We start from the raw sequence: 27,713 nt of genomic DNA, 5'->3' as shown, positions 1-27,713 counted from the left end.
ATACTAGAATTACACCAAAAACATTTTATGCCAGTAAAGAGCTAGCACTGACCTTTATAGTATCAAGAAATCTTGTATCAAGCTGATGTACAGATTCTTATGCTTTTTAAAGTTTGCAAGATATAGCACTTACAAAAGGAAAATGATATTCAACCCTAAATATTCTGCTCCAGCTTCCCTGTTACTTTTTTGTCCATCATGTGAATGACAGTATTTCAAAAAAAATAATGAAATTAATTTAGCTAAGAAAACATACATACCTGTGGTAGATGTATTTTCTGTATATATATATATATCTGTGATATATTTTCTCTAATCACACAACCCCTTAAAAACATAGCACGGGGGAAGAGAATGTATTTCTTTCACGCTCACTACCTCATCATCTTTTAGATTCTTGGTATCAAAGTATTAATTTGTATACTTTTTTTAACGGTGGTTCCATTGACATGCTTTCATTTAATGTGGCCTGTTCTCATTTTGAGAGTTGGTATTCTGACAAATAAAAGAAATTTACTTCCTTTTCAGATACTTATAAGATAATTACAAAAGAGTCTACAAGAACGTCTTAAACTCTGTTATTAGCTCTCTTACTAGCACTGTTTCATTATTTTTTTTTAGTCTGCATTTGTGTTTGGGAATGTATGTCTTGCTTTTCAAGTCTTTGCTTTATGCCAGTCATCAGAGTTAGTAGAGAAGACTAGATCAGTATTGAAAGTGGTAAACACAATGCAGTAAAGAAATATCAGGTTATTTAAAACTTAATTTAATGCCAGTCTTCATAAAGCCTTTTTCTTCTTTAAGCTAAAGGTCCTCCCATTTGTTCCCCTTTATTCCTTCCCAAAAGTAGTTATTATTCTGAAGTTGGTGCATATAATTCCCATGACTGTTTTACAATTTACATATTTGCTACTGACAATTAACAGGTTACCTTTAAAAAGTGTCACTTTGTAACTAACTTTTTGAAGCATTATATATCATTTTTCACAAATGAAAAATACCAGTTTATAACATGTTAACTGATAGATGTATATATGAACTAAAAATGTTATCCTTATGGTACATCATTACCCAAAGCTATAAAATTTATTTGTATATACTTTAAACTTTAAATGTCTATTTTACTGAATGAAGTAGTATCACAAAGCATTAGATCACCTGCCAGTTCACCACCTACAGTGGCATTGTTGAACATAGTATCAAACTTCTAGCCTTTTTTTTTTTTCTGGGATATACAATCATGTTTCCTTTTCCAATTTCAATATATTTCTAAAGGAAAGAGACCAAAATGGTGAGATAGAAATTTGAAGCTTCTCTAGAAGTTTTGAATGAGGAAAAGACAAACTTAACAGAGAGAAAAGGAAATGACAGTGTTGTCTTTTTTTTACTTTTCAGGTTACACCGTCTGGGCACACAACCTCATTGCCATTGCTCGTCTTCGGGGCTCTGATCTGAAAGTGCTCGAAGTCACTGAAGAAAGCATTGATTTTGACCAAGGTGAACTGGCCGACCAGGATGTAGATCCAGTGCATAACCTTATTGAGCAGGTATCCCTGGGCCTGGGTCAACCTTGGCACGCAGTCATGGACATCGAATCACTCAGTGTCTTCACTGAACCAAATCGTCATTTTTACAGAGAGATGCAAAGCTTCAGTGAAGACATTTAGCTTTTTTTTAATGTAGAATTCCTGTGGTTACATATGCAAGTAGGGTCCTATTACGTTTTTTTTTTTTCAGGAGTATGAATTAATCCTTTTGTGCTGTGTTTAATCAATATTAGCTTTATAGAATTATATATGTATATTCTACTTCTTGATCAAAGAACGTAGTCGGGTATTGGTTTAGAAGTTCAAAGTGACAATGTATAGGGCTTTCACGGTTAATGGACTTGTTACCAAACCTTAAAGATACACAGCCGAAGACTGTCTGAGGTTGCTGGCTAACTTTATTTTTCACTGAGTTACTCTGCTTTTTTGACGTTTTTATTCTTTGTGTGTCAGAGTTCAGAGCTCAGGAGCCAAAATATTTTTATACATATATAGATATATATCCATAGCCTGGTAGATTTATATGCGATGTACTGCATCCATGCATTCTGATAGCATTTCAGTAATTTTGATTTCAAATGGAAGAAGATAAATATCCCAAATGAATTATCTGTAATAGAAAAGCCAAGACTTTAACTTTCATTACATATCGAATAGTTGATATCATCATACCATTTTCAATTTTGTATAGTACTAGGTTAGAACATTGCTTAATCTTTTTTTTAAAAAAAAAGCATTTACATAAACATGAATACTCAAATTGCTGGATTTTTTTAACTATATCTAACATAATTTTATTCATCAATTATACATTCATTTAGCCCAGATTTCAAATAGTAGAGGAAGAAAGAAACTGTATTTTAAAGTAAAACCTCCTAAAGGAAATAAAAATACAGTGTTGTAAACACACATGCTTGCAAAAACATTAGTCGTGAAATCCCTAGCAACAAGTCACTGGTTTTTTCTCTGTCAGCACGCGTGTCAGCTGCCAAAGAATAGACTTACTGAAGAAGTGCCCACATGCTGGCAGGGGCCGGCCCACTCTGGCCAGCCAGATAACTGCTAGATTGTAATATTTAAGGTCGAATTTCGACCTGTGGTACACAGCTGTGCTGTGGCTCAGTCAGCAACCTCAGAACTCTGAAAAAAACAAAACAAAAAAAAAAAGAAAAAAAAACATGCACCTGTTTCACTGTGAATAGTGAATGTAAAGGAAAGAAAGGAAAAACTGAAAGCTTATTCTATCACAGTATGAGCTGCTATGATACATGAAGAACATTCCATGAAGTATGTTTTAAAACCTTGTTATATCTGAGAGGCTTTAAAAGCCTATTAACTGTTTCAGGGCAACCGCGGTACAGACGTGGTCTCTGTGAGACTTCCACCTGACCCCAGTTTTAAGTGGTACGAATGTTGTGCATTTAATGTTAAAGGACAGTCTGCAATAATAAAGTAAGTAGCCAACGTGGGTGCCCAGCAGTGCTGAGACCTGGCTGCTCTATTGTAAGCTTTGGAAACACAAAATTTATGCAACAGATGTCCAGATATGATTCTATTTATGGAAAAAGTTTATATGTGTTTTACAAATGGTTTTACCATCTTATATTAAAATGACCTTTTGACAGGTGTGCACTGTTTTGTCTCCAGTGAGCACATACCATGCGGATTTTATATGTACATCAGTAGTGTGAATCCACTGGCACAGTGTGTGTAAATGCCAGATGTGGTGAGATTTTATCTTATAAATGTGATCAGATAAAATAACTCCTGACAGAAACTGTAAGGAAACCAGCTGAATGTTTGACCTGATGACTGATGTTGTATGGTTTATGTTAAATGTATATTCTTTTACTCAATGAATAAAGCATTAAAAATGATCATTGTAATATATTTTATTGTATATGAAGCATGACTTTTAGTGTTAAATAAACTGCAATAATCCTTATATTGTGTATAATAATGTGTTAGGTCCTGTTGTATTCTGGTGCAGCAAAACTTACTTAAATTTGAGAAAACATTATAAAAAGACTTAGCTGTATTTGGAGGATTTTTTTTTTTTTACAAAAATTCACTTTGACAAAATACAAGCTTAAAAGCAAACAAACAATGGATTTCTTAGCACAAAATCTCACTATATTATGCACCTAGAATACATTATCAATATGGTAAAGCTTAATTTATAGACTATAGGAGCCTTTTACTTTTAAAGATTCCTATACCAAATGCAAAAATACTTAGATATTCCAATATTAAATTCTTCATAAACCCCTATATTGCTTTATTTTGGTATTCTAATCTCTATTCTTGGTTGTTGAGACTCACAGCTCTTATTTATAGGAAACAAAACTACTTACTTATTTTCCTTCGACTCTTCCAGGCACAGCTTATCTTGGAATAATCTGGTGTTCACAAAGAATTGTACTTAGACTTACCACTTCCTTACTTTCTGGACACATCTAACTCCTTTGGGTGAATCAACATGTTTAAGTATATATTTAAGACATACCCAAAATGTATGAAAAAGGAAAGTCTACTAATAAGAATAGCATGCAAGTTAAGGTTGTTGTAGTAAAGTGCTAAATTTGGGAGGCTCGACATCTGCTTTCTTCTAGTCTAAGCTCTGGCTGTAATACTCCTTAAGCACAAACTCCTCTTTCAGCTTTGGTTTCCTCCTGTCTAAAATGAAGGATTGGACTTCGCTAGCTAAAACTCTGATCCTTCCAATTTTAGTATATGTGCTGCCGAAGCGAGCACAACTCTGATCCTTCATTGAAATTTTCCATTGCTGTTAGCTCAATACTCAGATAACACGAGATCATCTTTAAACAAAGTTATTAAATATTTTCAAAACATAGCTTACTAAACTATATGAAATTTACTTATCTATCTAAAATTACTTTCCATTTCCCCTACCACCTAGTAATCAAGAAGTTGGGGAATTGGTGGAGTGATGCTTGGGAGGCATAATGTGCTTACAGCTGAACACAAAGCTGCAGAAATTGAACACAAAGCTGCAGAAACTTGCTTGGGACTTACAGCATGAATCAGATTGGATCCTTATGAAGCCAGTAACATAATACAGTGCTAATGGAGTAACAGCAGATGTGAATAATACCCAGGGACCATATCACATTGTCTGTATCAATGTTTCCCAACCTTTGTCATGTTATAGCACACATAGAAAATATTGTACAGCATACTGGTATTAGAGAAGAAAAAATCATTACTTTTTTTTACTTATATAATTGATGAAAAATAAAATGTAGAAGATTTGAGGAAAATATATTGAATTTGTATGGAACTTTCAAATAAAATCTTGCCACATTTTAATTGATTTAATTAACATTTGATTCAAATGTTTTAATACTGTCACCAATGAGAAACACCCACAAATAGACAATAATTTTTAGGTCTTTTTTAAAGATAATGAATAATTTATGCAGTTGAAACTAAGAAATTTAATAACACTTCCTTTTCTTTCTTTGGGAAATAATGTGAATTAATTTCAAATTCAAATTGATGTTTATTACAATTATTTAAAAGTCATGATGCTCTAATTTGTAATCTCCCTTACATAATCCTACTGCTAGGTGAGACACCACTGAAGAGTAAACCACCACCAACTTTATGTGAATGCAATTAGAGGCTACAGGGAGCCCTCCTCTCACCTCCAGCTCCCAACCCTTTCAAATTCAACTAGCCACATCTGGGGGCCTCACACATGGACTTCCTACCTGCTCTTTGGACACCTGGAGCATATTTCTTTCACAGCTTTGTAGACCCCGCCTTGTCTGTGATGGACAGTGACTCCTCCAGCCAGGAGTAGTGAGTGTCTGAGTTTGCTCTCTGTCCAGGGCACACTTTCAGAGCTCCACTCTCACTTCTCGGAACAGCCTGAAAGCATCAGAAGGCAACCCACCCAGACTCCCAGCCACCCCAGGACTCACTAGTTGTCCTTGTGGCAGTATACTAACCAATTTGGCCTACTGGTTGTGGAAAGAAACGGAAGATGTATCATGAATAAGTTTTCAGGATACTGAATCATCCTTCCTTCCTGAAAGATGTTTAAAAGGGCAAGATATACCATGTGTTGGCAAGGAAGAAGAAACACAGCTGGAACCTGAATTGGTATATCCATTTTGGAAAGCAAATTTACAGTATCTTGTAAAGTTGAAATTGCCTGTGTTCTGTAACCCAGCATTTTCACTTCTAGATGTATTCTCTAATGCCATGTTTTCCAACTTGTTTTCCTAGCCTCTAAAAATCCTAAAGGAATTTTGAAAAGCCATGTACCCCTTAACATACAAAAATGATCATAGTCTTAGTAGACATCAACATTAGCAGTTTAAACTATATACATGACTGCTTAAAATATGTATAATGGAATCTAAATGCTATAGTAATTTAGTACTTACCATCTTTTTTTTTCTTTGACAGAGTCTCACTCTGTCACCCAGGCTGGAGTGCAGTGGCACAATCTCCGCTCACTGCAGTCTCCACCTCCTGGGCCTACAAAGTAGCTGGGACTACAGGCATATGCCACCAAGCCCAGCTAATTTTTGTATTTTTTTTTTTTTTAGTAGAGCTGGGTTTCATCATGTTGGCCAGGCCAGTCTCGAACTCCTGACCTCAAGTGATCCGCCCAGCTTGGACTCCCAAAATGCTGGGATTACAGGCATGAACTACTGCACCCAGCCTGTTTACCATCTATTTTTAAAATGCAATTCACTCTTGATCATTAGAACTTTTATGTCATTCATTTACCTCCTTAAGCTTATATATTGTCAGTTATCAGTTTATTTGCCTTTTAGCTCAGAACGCATCCTTCAATATATAGCCTCTCATAATGAAAAACAAAAAACGTTCACACACTCTTCACAAGAGTGCTTACCCATGAGGCAGGCATGAGGACAAGGATCACTATGGATGGGCATGAAGGTAATTTTATCTGTAACTGGGTATTCATTATATGGTTATTTCCTGTTTTAAAAAATAATTTGTAATTTACTGATTCAAGTTACCAATAAATGAATGTTCATGGACTGACTTATTTTGTAATCCTGAGTCTAAAATCAACTCTTAGTCCATTCTGTGCTATTACAGAAGATCTGAAACTGGGTAATTTATCAAGAATAGAAATTGATTTCTCACAGTTCTGGAGGCTGGGAGGTCCAAGATAAAAACACCAGCAGGTTTGGTGTCAGGTGAGGGCCCTATCTGTCTACACCTCCAAGATGCCACCTTGAATGCATCATCCTCCAAAGCAACACTGTAATCTCACATGGCAGAAGAGATCAAGCTAATCTACTTTCGTAAGCTTTTTATAGGGACAATAATCCATTCATGAGGGTAAAACCCTCATGACCTAAACTTCTCCCATAAGACCCCATTTCCCAACTCTGTTGTATTGGGGATTAAACTGAATTTTGGAGGAGACACAAACATCCAAACCATAGCAGTGACCAAGGCAGGAGGACAGAGTATTGCTTTCTATTCTTTTTTGCATTAGCGAATCACAGTAACTTGAAAGAGGCTCAAAGATCTACTGAGAGTTTAAGGCCTAGTTGTTCGTAGGGAAGTTCTAAATAGATTTTTCCAAATATGTCACTGTGTGGGGGGAAAGGGGAGATACTGGTCAGAGGGTACAAACTTTCAATTGTAAAATGAATAAATTCTGGAGATCTAATTTATAGTATGGTGACTATTGTTGTTAACGTATATTTGAAATTTGCTAAGAGAGTAGATCTCAGGTGTTCTCAGCACACCAAAAAATGGTAACTATGTAAGGTGATGGATATTTTAATTAGCTTGAGTGTTGTAACCATTTCACAGCATATACATATATCAAAACATCACATTGTGCACCTTAAATAGATGCAAGTTTTGCCAAACGCACCTCAATAAAGCTGCAAAAATGGCACTGTAATTGGCTCTACCATATTTCAGTTTAAAACACTATTGTCATTAGATTAATACTTATTTAATATGGACATTATATCCAACAATCTCAGCTATTTGAAGTGTAGCTAAGGATCCAGAAATAAGTATAAAAGACTCATAAAGCTGGGTTCGTCCCTGACTAATGGGTAAAGGTGTCACATTCAAAAAGAGCCATTTCCACTTCCTTCTAGCTCACTTTGTCTTCTTTTCAGCGTAATTCTAATAAATCTGTTCATCAGGTTTCTCAGTCTACAGTGGATTAGAAAGGGAAGGAAAGGAGTGACTGTGAAAGGCATGGAAGCTTACATGTGTGAAAGCAAGAACATAACCAGTCTTAGGCCATTTTAGAGCAGCCTGAAACAGACTGCAACACTCCTATAATAAGACCGAAATACAGGGCAATGGTTAAGTATTTGTAATGAACTTGAATCAATATAAAAATATTACACTGTTCAGAATATTGGCATAAGTTAATGGAGCATTTAATATATTTTGGAAATACTTCTACTGAAGATGGCTAAAAGTATGTATTTAAAAGAATAGTCTTTAGCTAAAAAATAATAGTCACTTAAGTAAATTCTCTGAGAAACAATGGATAAATTAGCTAAGAAATACCATAACTGATATGTATTAAATATTTACTGTGTGCAAAGCACTATTTTGAGCATTTCACAAACAAGTATTTTTCTCATTTAATTCTCACAGCAACCCTGGACTAGATATCATTTCCTTTCACATATAAGGAAACAGGCATAGAAAAATTAAGAATTGTGTCTAAGGTCGTAAAGCCATTAAGTGTTTGAGCAGAATTTAAACCCAGATGATAGAATTCCTACATTATACAGCTTTCATCCTGCTGCTCTTAAAGACTACAGTTATCCTACTGTTAGGTAGATGATTCTATTTTTCAACTCTAGAATTTATAGATATTAAAGCTCCATCCATACTCTCCATATACCAGTATTCTTGCTATATTTCTTGAAGTGCATTAACTGCCCTTGGTATATTACCAGTATCACTAAATCTATGGAATCCCAAAGCAACAGAATGATCATCATGTAGTTATATGAATTTATGCCTCACACATCTAATGCATACCAAGTGTGCATGTGTAAACTATATAACCTAATCTGTGCATATAATTTTATAATTTTTAATAAGAAATACATAGTTGGTATGTGGTTGCCTTACAAGATAGCTCTAAAATTAGAACAGGCACTGCACTATAGTTGTAATTTTTCTGAAAGCTAAGAACTCTACTCAACCGAGGTGACATTATTAAGGATTTTCAAGTGGTCTTTTTTTTTGAGACTCCACCAGGCTGGAGTGCAGTGGTGCGATCTCGGCTCACTGCAACCTCCACCTCCTGGGTTCAAGCAATTCTCAAACCTCAGCCTCCTGAGTAGCTGGGATTACAGGCACGCACCACAACACCCAGCTAATTTGTGTATTTTTAGTAGAGACGGGATTTCACCATGTTGGCCAAGATGGTCTCTATCTCCTGACCTCGTGATCCACCTGCCTCAGGTTCCCAAAGTGCTAGGATTACAGGCGTGAGCCACTGCGCCCAGCCTAAATAGTCTTATACATAATTGTGGTCAATATGTAATTGTGGTCCTTTATAAATATTATCTTGGCTATATTTGTGGACCCAACAAATAGAAGACATTTTTTAAAGGCTAATTAATTTACAGGTTTGTTAACACCTGAGCTGACTGACTTGATCATGTTTTCTTTCACTAAATTAATAAAATCAACAGACTATTTTGGCATCGTGTCATCCACAGGTCATAAAGTTGACAGATCAAACTTTTCCAGATCTACATAGTTACCTGATTTTTTTCTCCAAAACAAATTCTCTTTTGACACAGTGGATTCTTTGATACTATAATCTTACTTAAACACTATATGTTAGACTTTAAGATTTTTTGCATGGATTTAAAGACAAAAGTAAAACAGACACTCTTAAGGATACTATTTGGACCTTAGATACTGATTCAAGCAAAAAAAAAAAAAAAAAACATAAAGACAATTGCAAAAATGTGAATCAATACTTCATGGTATTAAGTGACCAGGTGTTGGGAGATATTTGATGATGGTAGGAAATCATTGGGATTTTAAAGGGTGGACACTGGTATTGTAGTTATGTTTGTTGTTTGCTTAAGGGTCCTTACCTTTTAGAAATATACTCTGGATTCCAACCTAGGCACATTGCAAGTTCTGTCTGTAGCAGGAATTTTAACAGCTGTCCTGCATAATCATGGGATTTAAAGCCACTACAAATAGGTAGGAAAATTTTTAAAAGCTAATGCATAATGTATTGTACAAATTCAACAGGTGGCTAAATATCGGGTAGTCTGTTAGAATATTCATGAAATTAAAGCATCAAAACTAGCTTTGGAGTTGAAACATAAATTATTTTTATTTACACATTTCCAAGCTCTACTGCACCTGAATATTTTGGAACATATAGGTGACATTTAGCCTTATGGGATAAATGTTAACACTGTCACTAGAATTGTCATGGCTTACCAGAGCATTCCAGACAGAATTTTAAATATTTTCAAATACTAAAATATTTTAAATCTTCTGAAATGCTGTTTTAAATAGTTTGAACTCACTGAGGATAGGTGTTGTAGCACAAGAAAAATCCCATTCCCAGTAAATCCTCACTTTTGAAGGAAGATAAATACCATTTCATTTAGCAAGATTTCCCAAGTCACACTCAAATCCTGAAAAGTAACCTGAGAGAGGGATTCTCTTTGTACCCAAATTATGCTGCCTGTTTGTAAGACATACCTAAAGCACACCTACGAGAAACAGATTAATGCAAAGGTCTGCTAAAACTAAGTGGCAGCATATCAGTCAAGAAAGCAAGAAAAAAAAAAGAAAGAAAGAAAACTAAGTGACAGGAAAAAGAGTACAACATAGCCCAAGACAGACCAATACTCATTCCCTTTGATAAAATTTATCTTACTAGAACAATACCAGAAAGATTAATCAAATCTAAGCAGGGAGGTTTTCACTCACTCTGAGGTTAATACCCTTAACTAAAAATATATTTATTTTGTCATAAAACTTTTTGATCCATGGAGGAGGAAACCATGCCAGAGGATGTTCAGCTTGGAAGAAGCAATGCAAGGCTTAAATTTATCAGAAAGGAGTGGCATGGTTTTCAGCCATTTCATGGACACATTTTTTTTTTCTTTTTACCTTCCCAGATGTATCGCAAAGCTTTCTAAATTGTGTTAAACGATTTCCATACATACTTGATGTAAACTCTGAAAATTTTCACAACTCTATCTACATTCACTCCCCATGTAGTATCATCCACTGGCATGGTTACCTATAAGCTGATGACTCCCAGATTAGTTTCTCCAACCCTAAAGTGCCCTCCTCCACAAGCTCCAGACTCAGTTTACTTCCTTCTTAGTATCACCACTTGGATGTCTAAACGGGCCTAACTTAATAGGGCAATCTCTACTCTCTATTCTTCAATAGAATTCTCTATTCCGGATTTTCACCCCTCCAGGACTTATTTTCTCCCAGTTTTTCCCATTTCCATAAATGGCATTATTGTTCATCCAGCTGCTCAAATCAAAAAACCAAGTCACTCTTGATCCCTTTTTTCTCTCACTCTCTACATCGAATCCACCAGCAACTCCTTGGCTATCACTTTAAACTATATTCCAAGGTCAACCACTTCTCTTCCTTCTCCATCTCTTCTTGCCACCATTATCCCTCAGCTGTACTACTGCAATCGTCTCTCAACTCATTTCTTTACTTTCCTTCTTTCTCCCCTTCAGTCCATTCTCCACACACAAATAAAAGTGTTTTTCATTTTATATATTGTTAGGTCACATAAAAATATTCCACTGTCATCTTGTTGTTCTTAGAATAAAAACTAACTTCCTAACACAGCCTTCAAGATAGGCATAACCTAGCTCTCATGCAAATACTGGGAAAAGAATAAAAGATAGGCCTGGCCTGGCCCTGTCTACTACTTGACCTGATCTCACATGCTCTCTTGTGCTCACTCTGCTCCATATCACACTGGCCATCTTTCTTTCCCTGAAAATGAAAGCCCATTTCTTTCTGCACAGAGCTGTATTTGTACTTGTTTCCTTTTTGTGGAATGCTATCCTGCCCATATTCACATTCTTTTTTATTATTCACAACTCAGCTAAAAAACTTACCACCTCAAAGCAGCTTTTTGGAGCACATTCTATTATTATGTGTTTTCATTTTCTTCAGTGTGCACTATTTGCAAGTGCCTTTTTTACATTTTCATGGTTAAAATCTGTCTCCCTGCTATTAACAGAATGTAAGGTCCCACAAGAATGGACTTTGTCCTTCTTGTTCTCGACTGTCTCCTGTGCACTTAGAACATGCCTAGCACATAGAAGACTCTCAAAATACATTTGTCAAATTAGTGGCATACTAACATTTGTGTTAGCATTGATATCACAGTATCACAACATCTGGAAAATATTTTTCAGAGGGAAATCAGGTAAGGATATAAAATTTAGACTTCAGGGATGTGAAAAGACATGAAAAAAACAGGCTTGGGGCCGGGTGCGGTGGCTCACACCTGTAATCCCAGCACTTTGGGAGGCTGAGGCGGGCAGATCATGAGGTCAGGAGATCGAGACCATCCTGGTTACACCATGAAACCCCGCCTCTACTAAAATACAAAAAATTAGCCAGGCGTGGTGGCAAGCGCCTGTGGTCCCAGCTATTTGGGAGACTGAGGCAGGAGAATCGCTTGGACCAGGGAAGCGGAGGTTGCAATGAGCGGAGGTTGTGCCACTGCCCTCCAGCCTGGGTGACAGAGTGAGACTTCGTCTCAAAAAAAAAAAAAGGAAGAAAAGAGGCTTAAACTATGAAGTTTGTAACAACGCAGCAAAATAAGACATAAACTGCCTCTTTAAAAAGAAAAGAAAGGCCGGGCACGGTGGCTCACGCCTGTAATCCCAGCACTTTGGGAGGCCGAGGCGAGTGGATCATGGGGTCAGGAGTTCAAGACCAGCCTGACCAACATGATGAAATCCCATCTCGACAAAAAATGCAAAAATTAGCCAGGTGTGGTGGCACATGCCTGTAATCCCAGCTACTCAGGAGGCTGTGGCAGGAGAATCACTTGAACCCGAGACGTGGAGGCTGCAGTGAGCCGAGATTGCACCATGGCACTCCTGCATGGGCGACAGAGCGAGACTCTATCTATAAATAAATAAGTAAATAAATAAATAAAAGAAAAATTAAACATGAAGGAAAAAATGTAAGGTCGTTTGGATAGCTGTGAATAAATACTCTATATGAGTATGCCTTACTTTATCAACAGCTTTGTATATTGATCACAGTTAAATTCTAATTTCTGATGGAAACAACTGTTTCTCCGTAAGGCAGTAAATGATTAGCAGATGGGGGAACTTGGCATTATGGTACAGCCCTACCTTGGAGATATTGCAGGTTCGGTTCCAAACCACTTCAATAAAGAGAATAATACGATATAGCAAGTCACACAAACTTTTTGATTTTGCAATGTATATAAAAATTGTTTATACTGAAATGTATTAAGTGTGCAACAGCATTATGTCTAAAAAATGTACAGACCTTAACTTTAAAAATATTGCTGGCCAGATGCAGTGGCTCACGGCTGTAATCCTAGCACTTTGGGAGGCCAAGGTGGGTGGATCATGAGGTCAGGAGATCAAGACCATCCTGGCTAACACAGTGAAACCCTGTCTCTACTAAAAGTATAAAAAATTAGCCAGGCATGGTAGCATGTGCCTTTAGTCCCAGCTACTCAGGAGGCTAAAGCAAGAGAATCGCTTGAACCCAGGAGGTGGAGGTTGCAGTGAGCCGAGATCGCGCCATTGCACTCCAGCCTGGGTAACAGAGCAAGACTCTGTCTTAAAAAAAAAGAAAGAAAAAAATATATATTGCTAAAAATGCTAACAATAATCTGAGCCTTCAGCAAGTCATAATCTTTTTCCTGGTGGAGGACATCATCCCCATGTTGATAGCTGCTGACTGATGAGGTGGATGAGGTGGTGGTTGATGGAGGCTGCAGTGGCTCTGGCAATTTCTTAAATGAGACAACAATGAAATTCGCCCATCCATTGACTCTTCCCTTCACGGACAGTTTCTCTATAGCATGCCATGATGTTTTGTAGCTTTTTATCCAAAGAACTTCTTTCAAAATTGGACTCAATCCTCTTGAACTCTGGGGCAGCTTTATCAACTAAGTGTATGGAATATTTTAAATATTTTGTTGTTTCAACAATGGTCACAGCATCCTTGCCAGGAGTAAATTCCATCTCAAAACAACCACTGTTTTGCTGATCCATAGAAGCAATTTCTCGTTTGTTCAAGTTTTATCATGAGATTGCAGCAGCACTTCAGTCACATTGTCAGGCTCCATTTCTGATTCTAGTTCTCCTGCTTCCACCACATATGCAGTGACTTCTTCCCCTGATGTCTTCCACCACTTAAGATCATCCAAGAGTGCTAGAATCCACTTCTTACAAAATCCTGTTAATGTTGCTACTTTAATCTCCTCCTATGAATCATGAATGCTCTGAATGGCATCTAGAATGGGTCAGTCCTTCTCAGGTTTTCAGTTTACTTTTCCCAAATCCATCAGATGAAACACTATGGTAGCTATAGTCTTATAAAATGTATTCCTTAAATAATAAGACTTGAAAGTTACTCTGAACTACGGGCTGCAGAACAGATGTTGCGTTCTCAGGCATGAAAACATGAAATTTCCTTGCACATCTCCATCAGAGCTCTTTAACAACCAGTGCGTTGTCAGTGAGAAATTTCTTCTCACTGAGGAAGCTTTTTCTCAGCAGAAGATTGTGGGCTTAAAATATTCAGTAAACCATGCTGCATACAGATGTACTGTCATCCATACTTCATTGTTCCATTTATGGAGCACAGTAGATTTAACATAATTCTTAAGGACCCTAGGATTTTTGGAATTGCAAATGGCTTCAGCTCAAAGTGACCAGTTGCATTAACCTCCTAACAAGAGAATCAGTCTGTCCTTTGAAGCTTTGAAGTCAGGCATCGACTTCTCTCTAGCTATCAAAGTCCCAGATGGCTTCTTCTTGCAACAGAAGGCTGTCTTTGTCTACACTGAAAATCTGCTGTTTAGTGTAGCCACCTTCCTCAGTGAGCTTAGCTAGATCTTCTGGGTAACTTGCTGCAGCTTCTACATCAGCACCTGCTGATTTGCCTTGCGTTTTTATGGAGATGACTTCTTCCTCTAAACCTCATGAACCAACCTCTGCTAACTTCAAGCTTTTCTCCTGCAGCTTCCTCATCTCTCTCATCCTTCATACACTTGAAGAGAGTTAGGGCCTTGCTCTGGATTAGACTTTGGCTTAAGGGAATGTTGTGGCTGGTTTCACCTTCTATCCAGACCACTAAAATTTTCTCCATTATCAACGAGAAGGCCTTTTCACTTTCTTATCCTTCATGGGTTCAATGCAGTAGCTCCTATACTTTCCTTCAAGAACTTTTACTTTGCATTCACAACTTGGCTGTTTGGCACAAGAGGCCTAGTTTCAACACGCATTCCTCATGAAGCTTAATCATTTCAGCTTTTGATGTGAAGTGAGAGACACGGGACTTGTCCTTTCACCTGAACACTTAGAGGTCATTGTAGGGTTAGTCATAGGCCTAATTTTAATGATTTTATCTTAGGAAATAGGGAGGCTTGAGGAAAGGGACAGAGATGGGGAAAGTAGAGTAGTCAAAACACAACTATCAATTCAGTTTGCTATTTTCTATAGATTTGGGGGTGGTGGTGTACAAAAATGGTAACAATAGTAACATCAAAGATGACTGATCATAGATGACCCTAACAGATACAATAATAATGAAAAGTCTAAAACATTGTGAGAACTACCAAAATATCACAGAGACATAAAGCAAGAGCACACCGTTGGAAAAATGGTGCTGATAGACTTGCTCAACAGAGTTCTCACAAACCGTGAATGTGTTAAACAAAAAAACCCACACTATGAGACACAATGAAGTGTAATAAAATGAAGTAGGTCTGTATTATATTTCTGGTCATTATGATTTACAGGTAATAGTCATATGGCCTGTTTTTTTTTTAATTTGCACCATTCTGTTTGAGAATTCTATCAGGACCCATCCATAGAAGGACTACTGAAAGAAACAAAAATTACATCTCTTACGGAAAAAAACAACTGTAGCCATAGCAGATATATGTCTAAAAGCTGTTCAATTAGTAAAGAGTCTCCAATTCTTATCTGGTTATTGCACCTAATTATAAATAACAAATAACATTTCAAATAATAAACTAGGAAATATTTTTGTTACTAGACATCTCTTACAAGTATGAAAGGAAAATAAAAAATCTGGACTCCGCTATGCTAAAGGAAAAACTGCAGCTGAAAGCTGAGTCATGCAAGAGTGTAAATAGACAAGTTTCTCAGATTTTTATCACCTTTTTTGTTCCTAAGCAGATACCTACAGATAAAGTTGCTGTACATCTTTTCTGGAGTTTTTCTCCCTTCCAACAAGAAAGGGGAGTTTTCCTGCTTCCATGATGATGGAAAACAGGCAACTCCTTTTCATCTTGCTACCAACAGGGAAGGCATGATTGAGTTTTTTCCTCCTCCTAGGATGCTAGAGAACAGTCTTCAGCCTGGATCCCATCCTTAGGTTAGCTGAACTAGGAGGGTATGTCTTGGAAATTCTCCTTAATGACTAAAGGTTAAAACCAGCTGGTTTTAATTTCTCCTTACCATTAAGAGCTCAGTAGACATATCAATTGTGCAAACATTGTTTGTGTTGCTTGTTTCTTGTTGTCATTATTGTTGATTTGTTTCTTGTTGTTGTTGTTTCTGTCTTTTTCCCATTGGGTTTGACTAACTCTACTCAACTTGATCAAATGCAAAGAAACGTTCCAAATCAGGAGGAATGAGTCCTCTGAATTGGTAAATTCCCACAGCTGGAGAAAAAGGAAAAAAAAAACCAGCCAGCAAAAGTAAAAAAAGAAAGATGTGACCACATAGGGACTTTATTTATGTGACAAGGCCACCTTTTGCCAGCCAAGCCAAACAGAAAGAGCTTTGGCCACCACCCCACACTGTGGTTCGTTCAGTAGCTAAAATTCTGCCTTTTTCACCATGATAGCTGAGATTGGTTCTTAAATCAAGTCCTTTCTGCCTTTTTATTTTTATGTTACTTTTTAAATATAAGCAATTTGTCCCAGCTAAAATATGGTCATGAGATATGAAAGGATGTTTTAAACAGCTTGATGGTTAAAAGTCAGCTTAATTAAAAGCTGCTATCAAGATGTGTGTGTATGTTTAAAAGGCCTGTATGCTTTTTTTCTCTCCTAAAATCTTGTTTTTGAGAAAGTTTTTTTTTCTTTTCACTGAATTCTGTCTTCTCCATTTACTTCTTCCTATCTCCCCTTCCTCTTACCACCTTCTGTTGCACGAAGGACCTAAGATAGTTTCTAACAGCCTGGGATTCCTTAATGAAAAGAAAGAAGATTCCAGACTCCTTTTTTAGGGAGAAACTCTGTTTTTCCCTGTGATAACCAAGAGTGTAAATAGACAAGTTTCTCAGATTTTTAAACTGCTTGCTTTTGTACTGTTAACTATCTTGCTACTCTTGTAGCAAGATATAACTAACAAGAGCACCCTTTCTACAGAAAGTAAAATTGCCTTGCTAAGAAAATTTTTTGTCCAAATGCTAATTTTTCCTTGTAGTACCTAAGAACAAGCATTCCATCTCTAACATTACTTATTTTTTTTTTTTTAACTACAATAGTTATTACTACAGGGGCTGCTCTTGGATGTTTAAGAAAGGACATGGTTTAGAAACTTACAGAAAAGCCGTTTTAACAAAGTGCACTGTGAAAACACTATATGGCCTACTCTCTTTGGACTAGACTCATTATATGTTTCTCTCTTTGGAGAACCAGGATTTGCCCAAAGCTCAGAAATCTAGTTAAAAGATAGAGACTAAATTTAAAACTACTAATCTAAATAAATTTGGTCTCCTTATACAATCCTATGGTAGATTTCTATAATTCTATGTTTCATTTGGCATCGATCTTTAATCTCCCTCTAGCCCACCAACTCTGCTCTCTATACTTTGAGATATAAATTTCACTATCTGGTTTTCGTGTGAGTTGTTCCTTTAGTATGCTAATATTTTGTTTGACTAAAAAGTTTAACTTTTATTATGTCTGTTTTCAGCTTTCTCTCCCCTTTGAGAAGACTTGAAATAAGTGGCTCCAGCTCCTCTTTTCTCCTCAGGTTCTAACTGCTGTTGTGACCCAATGTTTAAAATGTTTCTCTTAAAGGTCTAAAGGAATTGTTTTCTTCCAATATAACATTCTATGCTCTTGGCTTTTCTTAATATGTCTAAATTATTTTATGAAATCGAAAGCCTTCACTTACAACTCAGGACACATTGTTCCTATGTCTAATTAATTTAAGTATCCTTTTCATTTGTTTTGACTTGTGGATTATTTAAAGGTACTCCCCACGTTGAAAAGCAATCACACTGCAGAAGGTGGTGGGGATTTTGGTTTTTTTTTGTTTGTTTGTTTGCCTTAGGAAAACTGAGATTAAAACATTTTTTAATTTAAGGTAATTTAAGGTTTTTGGTTTTGGGGGGTTTTTTTTGAGACAGTCTTGATCTGTTGCCCAGGCTAGAATGCAATGGCACGATCTTGGCTCACTGTAACCTCTGCCTCCCAGGTTCAAGGGATTCTCCTGCCTCAGCCTCCTGATAGCTGGGACTACAAGTGTGCACTACCATACCTGGCTAATTTTTGTATTTTTAGAAGAGATGAGGTTTCACCATGTTGGCCAGACTGGTCTTGAACTCCTGACCTCAAGCGATCTACACCCCGCTCAGCCTCCCAAAGTGCTGGGATGACAGGCATGAGCCACCACGCCCAACCTTACAGGTTATCTAAATGCACTCCTCATACTGAAAAGCAATCACACTGCAGAAGGTGGTGGGTTTTTTGTTTGTTTTATGCGAGGGTCGGGGGATTGCCTTAGGAAAACTGAGATAAAAACATTTTTTAATTTAAGGTGATTTAAGGTTTTAAATTAAGGTTATTGCATCATGAACTGCATTCATGAAGCACAGGGCCAGAAATTAAAACTATTCAAACACTCTAGGCCCAGGGACTGTCCTGAAAGAAGTGGGCTTGTAAGATTGTAAAAGCTGATTTTGAGAGAGAAGATTAGTTCAAAGTTTTCTTTATAAATTAAACATTAATATCAAAGGTACACTGATGCAAGACCAGCATTTGGGCCCGCATGTCAGAGTAACAAGGTTTTCTTGGAGCATTAACCCACTTTTTAATTAAAAAAAAATTAGACTATAAAAAGGTTTATGGAAATTCCATCTTATGGTCAAGATGATTAACATTTAATAGGTTTGTTTATAAGATTTGAGAGACAGATTTAATTGGCCTCATGCGGTCTTTATTTTGGCTTATTGTTTGAGAAATTAAATCTTCTCTCTCAAAGAATAAAGATTTTTGCCTTTTTTAAAAAAATCTTTATCACTTTGGCTATATGAATGAGTTATTTTACAATGATCTGTGATCCTATTTTATGATATCAAGTGTCTTAAACGTTTTATATTTGACAAATTTTCCAAAATCAAATTCTAAATTCAGTCTTCATTATTTTTTGATATGAAGTACCCTGAAGTCCAAGAGACATTATTAGACTTATTTGGTGTAATAAATTCATACAGGAAGTATTGTCAAATATGAAATATTTAGCCTTCTTTGAATTATATTTATATTAAATGTGTTATTAGTATGCGTGCCAAAATTATACGAGATTCCTGTGATTCTGATGTTTTAGTATATCAGTAGTAATTACAATTATTATGTAAAATTGTATGCCACAGAAGTAACTAAATTTCCTTGTCAATTGTGTCTTTAACCATGGCTGTTCTAAGACTTTTGTCACCCACAATTGTTTTACTTTGATGCCTTTATAAGGCAGTTTATAACCAGCTATAGAACTCCAAGGAGTACTCTTATGGATTTATGATAAATTTAGAGATCGTGCCATTGGAATAAAGACAAAACTTCCAGGACTTTCATGGAGAGCTGATGTATTCATGAGGTTTGCTGATCCAATACTAAGCACAGTAGGAGTTAACTCCATGAGCTGAAGTAGTACAAGACTGGAAATAATCTTTTATGACTTTGTTTAAAACATTTGCTGATTCTTTTTGTTTTGTTTTTCAGAATCAAGAAAACTTTATATTCCATTTTTTTTGTTTGTTTGTTTTTTTGAGACAAGTCTCACTCTGTCACCCAGGCTGGAGTGCAGTGGTGCGATCTAGGCTCACTGCAACCTCCACCTCCTAGGTTCAAGGAATTCTCCTGCTTCAGCCTCCCAAGTAGCTGGGACTACAGGCACACAACAGCATGCCCAGCTAATTTTTTGTATTTTTAGTAGAGACAAAGTTTCACCATATTGGCCACGCTGCTCTCGAACTCTTGACCTCCGCCCGCCTCAGCCTCCCAAAGCACTGGGACTACAGGAGTGAGCCACTGCGCCTAGCCAACTTTCTTTTCTTTTAGGCTTTTTACAGCTTTTAACAATTCAGTAACATATACTCTTATGAGAAAAATTTAAAACATAATTCCTTTCGGTCAACATAATTTCTCTAAAATTTGGTAGCTAATTTGTGAGCATTCTTAATTTATGAAAATATAGTTATTTGCATAAGTTCAATAAGAATCTATTTTCTTTTATACAAATGCATAATTGCAGCCCCTTGGAAAAACTGGCCCCATACCTTGTCCTTTACAGGGTACTGATCTGTGGTAAGTAAAGAATGTCACTTTCCGACAGGCCCAAAAACCCCAAGTTTTCTTGGGACCTCAAATAGAGAAGAATTCACCCAATTCACACAGGTATTTGCAGGCAGAGATAAATCCTTGGCTGGGCTCAAGGCTTTTAAGAAGGTCTAATCTATTTGACCCAGCAATGCCATTACTGGGTATATATCCAAAGGATTATAAATCATTCTACTATAAAGACACATGCACATGAATGTTCATTGCAGCACAGTTTACAGTAGCAAAGACCTGGAACCAACCCAAATGCCCATCGATGATAGACTGGACAGGAAAAATGTGGCACATATACACCATGGAATATTATGCAGCCATCAAAAACGATGAGTTCGCGTCCTTTGTAGGGACATGGATGAACCTGGAAAACATCATTCTCAGCAAACTGACACAAGAACACAAAATCAAACACCGCATGTTCTCACTCATAGGCGGGTGCTGAACAATGAGAACACATGGACACAGGGAGGGGAGCACTACACACTGGGGTCTGTTGTGGGGAAAATAGGGGAGGGACAGCGGGGGGTAGGGAGTTGGGGAGAGATAGCATGGGGAGAAATGCCACATATAGGTGAAGGGGAGGAAGGCAGCGAATCACACTGCCACGTATGCACCTATGCTACAATCTTGCATGTTCTTCACATGTACCCCAAAACCTAAAATGCAATAAAAATAAAAATAAAAATAAAAAGGTCTAATCTTAGATTCCTTATTTAAAAAGGTTTTCAGCAAAGCCAATTTAATGGAAAAAAAAAAGGAGCCTGTATAACAAGTGATTATTCTTGCTGTACTTTATGCAAATAATCAAGCCAAGTATAATAGGTCTAAAATGTATTATACAAATAAGTTGGTCCTACTTTTAAGTAAAACTGGATTATTGGAGAGAGAAAAATCGTCTTCAAAATAAATTATAGTATATCTATTATTAGACTCTAGCCTTGCCTAATGTTTTCATTTTTATTATATTCTACAATTTGGACTGAATTCTAAAATTTTTGCTGGCTATGACTCTCCAAAATAATGTTTTCAATTTTTTTCCTTCTTTTTTCCTTTTTTCCCATTTTTCCTGATTTGAAATCACAAAAAAATTAAGCTCTGCTTTTCTTAAATCCCTATGAACTGAATTTAGACAACTTAAGAAAACAGCAGCAACCTATTTATATACATAAGCCATTTCATACCTGCCTACTGATGAATGGACTTCAGAGTAAAATGGCCTTTATCAGTTTTCCAGGATTGTTCTCCATCTTTGTTTTTTCCTTCCTCCCACTATGTTCTCTTTGTAGGACACGAGGCTTCACAACCTGCAAAAAAAGTGAGCTTCCTAACAACACCAGACCTATTCATCTAGCAATAAACTGTCCTAGTCACAAGAGATCAGACAAAACCCAAGACAAGGGTCATTTTCTTCTAAAATGCTTTCTCTGAAAGATTTTTTAAAGAAAAGTAGGGAGAAATGTGAAAGGAAAATAAAAACTCAGGACTCCAATTCACAGGCCAAAAGGAAAAACTTAAGCTGAAAGCTGAATCATGCAACTGTCTTTCCTTTTGTTCCTAAGAAGATAGCTACAGATAAAGGTCAAGTATCTCCACTCTGTGTTGAAGATTGTACCTCATCTTGTATACAATGCCGATTTATAAGTGTAAGACGAATACATAATTGACTATTCCCCTACGTGCTTTTATCTTGCAACCTGTGGATTCAGTACTGTGACCATGGGCTCCCTATTTCCCCTCCAGCCGTCTTTGCCCCTTTAAATACTGAAGCTCTCAAAATCATCTTTGGAGAAAGGCACAGACCTGTCTCCTGGGCATGTCTTCAGTGGCATAATAAACTTCTAAACTAATTGAAATTTGTCTCACACACATTTTGGTTTACATGAGATTGAAAAAACAAACCTTCTGAAATACTTAGTTCACCTTTAGCTTCAAATAGTATATTCTCTTACATTTCAGTTAATAAAGATTTAAAATTGGCCATGCTTTTTTGTTTTCATAAATTTATTATATTAAACCTATTGACGTTAAACACAATTTTTAAATGCTAAAGCTAATTTTCTTTAAAAATGTTTACATTTAAAAATACGTAGTTTCAAATATTTAACATTTAAAAACATTAAATCAACCCACAGCATAAAATGACACAATAATTTATCATGTTAAATTCATTTAATTTCAATTATTGAAAAATCATTTAGAAATCAACTTGTCTAATTCCCTCACTTTATAGATAATGAAATGTAAAAACACTTGGCTGGGCACAGTGGCTCACACCTGAAATCACAGCACTTTGGGAGGCCACAGCAGGCCTGGCCAACATGGCAAAACCCCTTCTCTACCAAAATACATAACTTAGCTGGACATGGTGACAGGCACCTATAATCCCAGCTACTAGGGAGGCTGAGGCAGGACAATCACTTAAGCCCAGGAGGTGGAGGTTGGAGTGAGCCCAGATTGTGCCACTGCACTCCAAACTGGGCAACAGAACCAGGCCCTATCTCAAAAAAAAAAAAAAAAAAAAAAATCAATTTTTCACTTTTTGCTGTAGGTTACAAAAAAAGCTATATAACTAAAATAACAATATCCTACACTTTAAAAAGCTCACCAGACTATATTTTTTCTAAACAAGATTCATAATTTCAAGAGCTTATGAAAGATGAACTTCAGTTAGTTACATGATTTTGTTCAATGAAGCAGTAACAGAATGTTAATTTTCAGGTTGTTTCCTTGAACTTGTCATCTCTTACCTGGATCCACAATTTTACTGTTGTTGTTTTTGAAGACAAAGTAGTGCTCTGTCACACAGGCTGGAGTGTAGTGGCCTGATTTCCACTCACTGCAACTTCCACTACTGGGGTTCAAGCAATTCTCTTGCCTCAGCCTCCCAAGTAGCTGGGATCACAGATGTGCGCCACCACATCCGACTAATTTTTTGTATTTTTAGTAGAGACAGGGTTTCGCCATGTTGCCCAGACCAGTCTTGAACTTCTGAGCTCAGGCAATCCACCTGCCTCATCCTCCCAAAGTGCTAGGATTACAGGTGTGAGCCACCACACCTGGCCTGGATCCACAATTTTAATATAATGCTCTCCTTTTACACAATCGCTAAAAGCTTTACCATTTCAGGCTGAATTTAACAAGGCAAAAACTCTATCCAAGGTAAATAATGAATAAAGTATGAACTAATGATGATAACATTTTCAGTAATACCATTAAAAAGTCTAGAAATTCAACTTTAATCAACAGAGCCAGTTTTCATCTGCCTGGCCAATTTCTTAGAATTGAAGGAATAGCTTTCTCCATAAATGAAAAACAATCTAGAAAACAGAAGGCTCTTAAGTTTTAATTGGGAGCACATGTTTCTCCCTCTATTATCAAGCAGTAGGAAGAATACTTATTTCCTGATTACACCTTTCCTTTACCTCATACCAATCCAAGTCTAATCCCTGGTTTTCTTTGCCACGTCCAAACCTTTGTAACTCAGAAGTGAAAAATGAAGCAGACTCTGAAGGTTTTAAAGTACATCATCATGAGCTGGTTTTAGTTCTAAAACCCAATTTAAAAGAGCTGCTTCCTAAGGCTCTATCTAAAATGAGAATTCAAATACCTGCCTTAACTCCTTCACAGGATTGTTTTGAAAAGTATGAAGTATTACATGCAAAAATGAGTTTCTCATAGTACTAACATCCAGAGAATAGAAGTTTGGAAGCAATCCCAGAGGCTACTGCATCAGTCTCAATACAGAAATATCCCTCAGACCTGTTAAATAGCTGTCCAATTTCCATGTGAACACATACCTTGAAAGGAAGACGGCAGCCTCCTCTAATTGCCTGTTTGAATATTAGACGAGATCTCTTGGGATGAACACACACTGACCTTGGCTAAGCAAAATATGTACTCCATATCTACAGAAATGAACTGAGTCATTTTTCAGTCTTCTCCAACCCCAAAATTCTCTAATGTTTTGCCTTTTGAAAGATCACATTTCCTTTTTCCAAATAAAGATAGCCATAATCATTATCTGTTCTGAAAGTTAATATTTTATCACTCATTGAGCATTTACCATGTGTTAGCATCTGTATATACATAATTTTGGGCCTGTATCATTATTGATGAGAAGACTATTAGTTTGCTATTTATAGGTAATTTGTCCTTCCGCTGGTTGCCTTCAAAATTTATTTCCTTAGTATTCTGCAGATTTCCAATGGCATGACCTTAGGGGTAGATAATTTTTATTAATCTGCTTTGGACTCAAAGTACTCCTGCAATCTGAGGAATTACATTTTTTATCAACTCTAAGAAATTCTTGGCTATTTCTTTGAATGTTGCTGCTCTTCCAGTCTTCCCTCTGGAACTCCTACAAGGCTCATATGGGACTTCACTCTGTCTTCTCTCCCTTAACCTCCCTCATAATTTCCACTTATTTATGTTACTATACTCTGGTAATTTCACATATTCACTTTTAGCTGGGTCCAATCTCACACCTTGAGTTTGCTTGTTAAGACAGTCTCACTCTGTTGCCCAGACTGGGAGAAACTCCTGGGCTCAAGTGACCTTCCCATCTTGGACTCCCAAAGTGCTATGATTATAAGCATGAACCACTGCACCTGGCCAGTTTTTTTTTTTTTTTAATGACTGTTTTCTCTTATTTATTTATTTAAGATGGACTCTTGCTCTGTCACCCAGGCTGGAGTGCAATGGTGCAATCTCAGCTCACTGCAACCTCTGCCTTCAAGGTTCAAGTGATTCTCATGCCTCAGCCTCCCAAGTAGCTGGGATTACAAGCACATGCCACCATGCCCAGCTAATGTTTTGTATTTTTAGTAGAGACAAGGTTTTGCCATGTTGGCCAGGCTGGTCTTGAACTCTTGACCTCTGGTGATCCACCTGCCTTGGCCTCCCAAAGAGCTGGGATTATAGGCGTGAGCCACCACGAGTGGCCCTGTTTTCTCATTTCTACATATTCTAATTGATTCTTATCAACCATGCCCCAGCCTTTTTCACAATGTCCTGCTCTTTGTGGCTTTTATTCTTTTATCTTTCAAATTATTTTAAAAATATACTTTAAAACTCATTCGATTTGTTCTTTTAATTCAATTACGTAGGTTGCTAATTTTCCATTCTGTCTTCTGATTTTCCCTCAGTGGCACACATACTTTTTTTTGGGGGGGGGCCAACAATTTTTTGCTTAACACAGAAAGCCAGTATGTATTTACACTGATAAAGCAATTGCAGATTTATACATATACTGAAAAAGACATGACATATTGGAATATTTTCTTTCTGATGTCCTAAAACCATAATTAAGTCATTTTCTTTATTGTAACACAATAAATGTATGTATTTTTAGGGTACATGGGCTAATTTAATAAACTCAAGGTGTGAGATTGGACCCAGCTAAAAGTGAATATGTGAAATTACCATATAGTTCAAGATATAATCCATGTAATTGGGATATCCATCACCTTAACTCTTCTGTCTTGGGGTAAATTTCCATCTCTAAACCACTCCCCTTGAACATCTGAATTACTCTATCTATTTTGAAATATACAATAGACACACTCTTTATTGTGTCCTCAATTTCAATGGGAATTGTCTATGGACATGCTGTGAGTCACAACTAGTCTTAAGTATAACTAGACTACAGCTTCTGCCAAGTACTCCAGATATGTTACATTCAGTTTTTAGCACTCCTTTAAGAGTCCTAGCTTTGTGCAGGAATCTCTTTCCATTTATACATTAAAATATTAGTCCATACAACTTATATCTGGTTTTAATATCCTTTTATCATTTTTCATTAAAAAGGTTTTAACATCCATTTTTTTATTCTGGCACCAAGCATATTTTCCCTTCATATACTCTTAAAATTCTCAACTAAACATACCCTCAAGTTATTTAAAATTTATGAAGTTCATGCAATCTGCAGGCACATTTAACATATGGCACCCAGAATAGAACAAAATTTTCCAAAAACTGCTGCCTGGTCTGATTTGGAAACTGGACTTCTATATATATATCTCTCTAATTGTTCTCACTGCCATATTATACTGTTGACTCACATTACGCTCTATTCACTTAAAACTCATAGATCTTTGATAAAAGAACTACTTCTAAAATAATTTTTTAAATTGAAAAATGAGACTTCATATTTATCCTACATCTACTTTTTTTTTTTTTTTTTCACATTTTCACACGAAACTTGAGTCAATACTACTCAGCAAGTGAGAACCTTTAAAACACACACTTGGCTTTCTAGGAAGAAAGAAATACGCTTATTCCTATGTATAATGCACCCGACTGTTTCTGCCTACACAGTACCCATTCTTATAACAGAACCCCTCTACTTATAAGAAATTTATTCCACATAATTCAGATGAGGATTACCCTGCCCAGCCACAGTGGGAAGTTCCCAATCCCATACCCTAGCCAATGGGATTGGTTCAGAGATAGAAATTTACTCCAAGAGAGAAGAGTTAGAGCCATTCCGAATACTTTTGCTGAAACTTTCCAATTAAAAAAAAAATGAAAAAAAGACTCTCTCTCCCCTTCTGAGGTTGTAAATACTAAGTATCATGTAAGCTTAAAACTTATGCCCCTACATACAAAGACAATGTGCCTGAGAACGAAATTAACAGAAAAAAGGAGAGCCCAAAAGACTAGGATAGAAAGACCATGTTATCATAACATAATTTAAGTCATTAGATATAACTGTGAAACACTGAAATTCTTAGTTACAAAAACCAATATTCAGTTATTTTTCTCAAACCGGTTTGAGTCACATTTCTGTCTTGCAAGCAAGAAACCTAACACAATGTAAAATACACTTAATTGCTCTTTATAGCAAATTATCAGAGCGTTCTCTTATTACACAAAAAACTCACCATCTCTTTTGTAGCACTCACATCAAATTCTGTAAAAGTAGCTGCTACTTTGAAAAAACAGGAGGTTTAGTTTGTCATGATTATAACACTAGATGCTTGTCTAAATAGACACATGATGAACCCTGAACCACATCTGCAAAAACAGACTAAAAATCACCCACTATGTTTACAACATAATTTTATAGCAGCTAACCAAGTCTATAAATTGGCCCTAAAAAAGTTTTGTCTTTTTCTGCAACCCACATGGTTCCAAATAATATGATCTTCTCTTTCTTTCTTAACTACCTTCTCTCCCCTTCCCCAAATTCTGGCCCCAATTCTGGTAATATTCCTAAACTTATCCTAAACTCAGAAAACAAAAGTGAATCTATAAAGATCTTTAATATTATATCATCATATATAATTATTTAGAAATCCTTCTAAAAAATAAAAACAGTTTAAGTGTTC

The 27,713-nt window shown here is 36.5% G+C and overlaps 1 protein-coding gene across 1 annotated transcript in view; it reads left to right on the top strand.

Annotated features, from left to right (window-relative positions):
• FBXO33 (F-box protein 33) overlaps positions 1-6,593 on the top strand; it is a 53,516-nt gene extending 46,923 nt beyond the window's left edge. The window contains exon 4 of the mRNA XM_012469322.3: positions 1,396-6,593. Coding sequence (XP_012324745.1) covers positions 1,396-1,667 — 272 coding nt within the window. The 3' untranslated portion in view covers positions 1,668-6,593. The remainder of the gene's footprint in view (positions 1-1,395) is intronic.
• Positions 6,594-27,713: the final 21,120 nt, after the last annotated feature.

This window comes from Aotus nancymaae, unplaced genomic scaffold (genome assembly GCF_030222135.1).
Source record: "Aotus nancymaae isolate 86718 unplaced genomic scaffold, 86718_ANA_hifiasm-v0.15.2.pri h1tg000062l, whole genome shotgun sequence".
Taxonomy (NCBI): domain Eukaryota; kingdom Metazoa; phylum Chordata; class Mammalia; order Primates; family Aotidae; genus Aotus; species Aotus nancymaae.
This window is presented reverse-complemented; position numbering and strand designations above follow the sequence as displayed.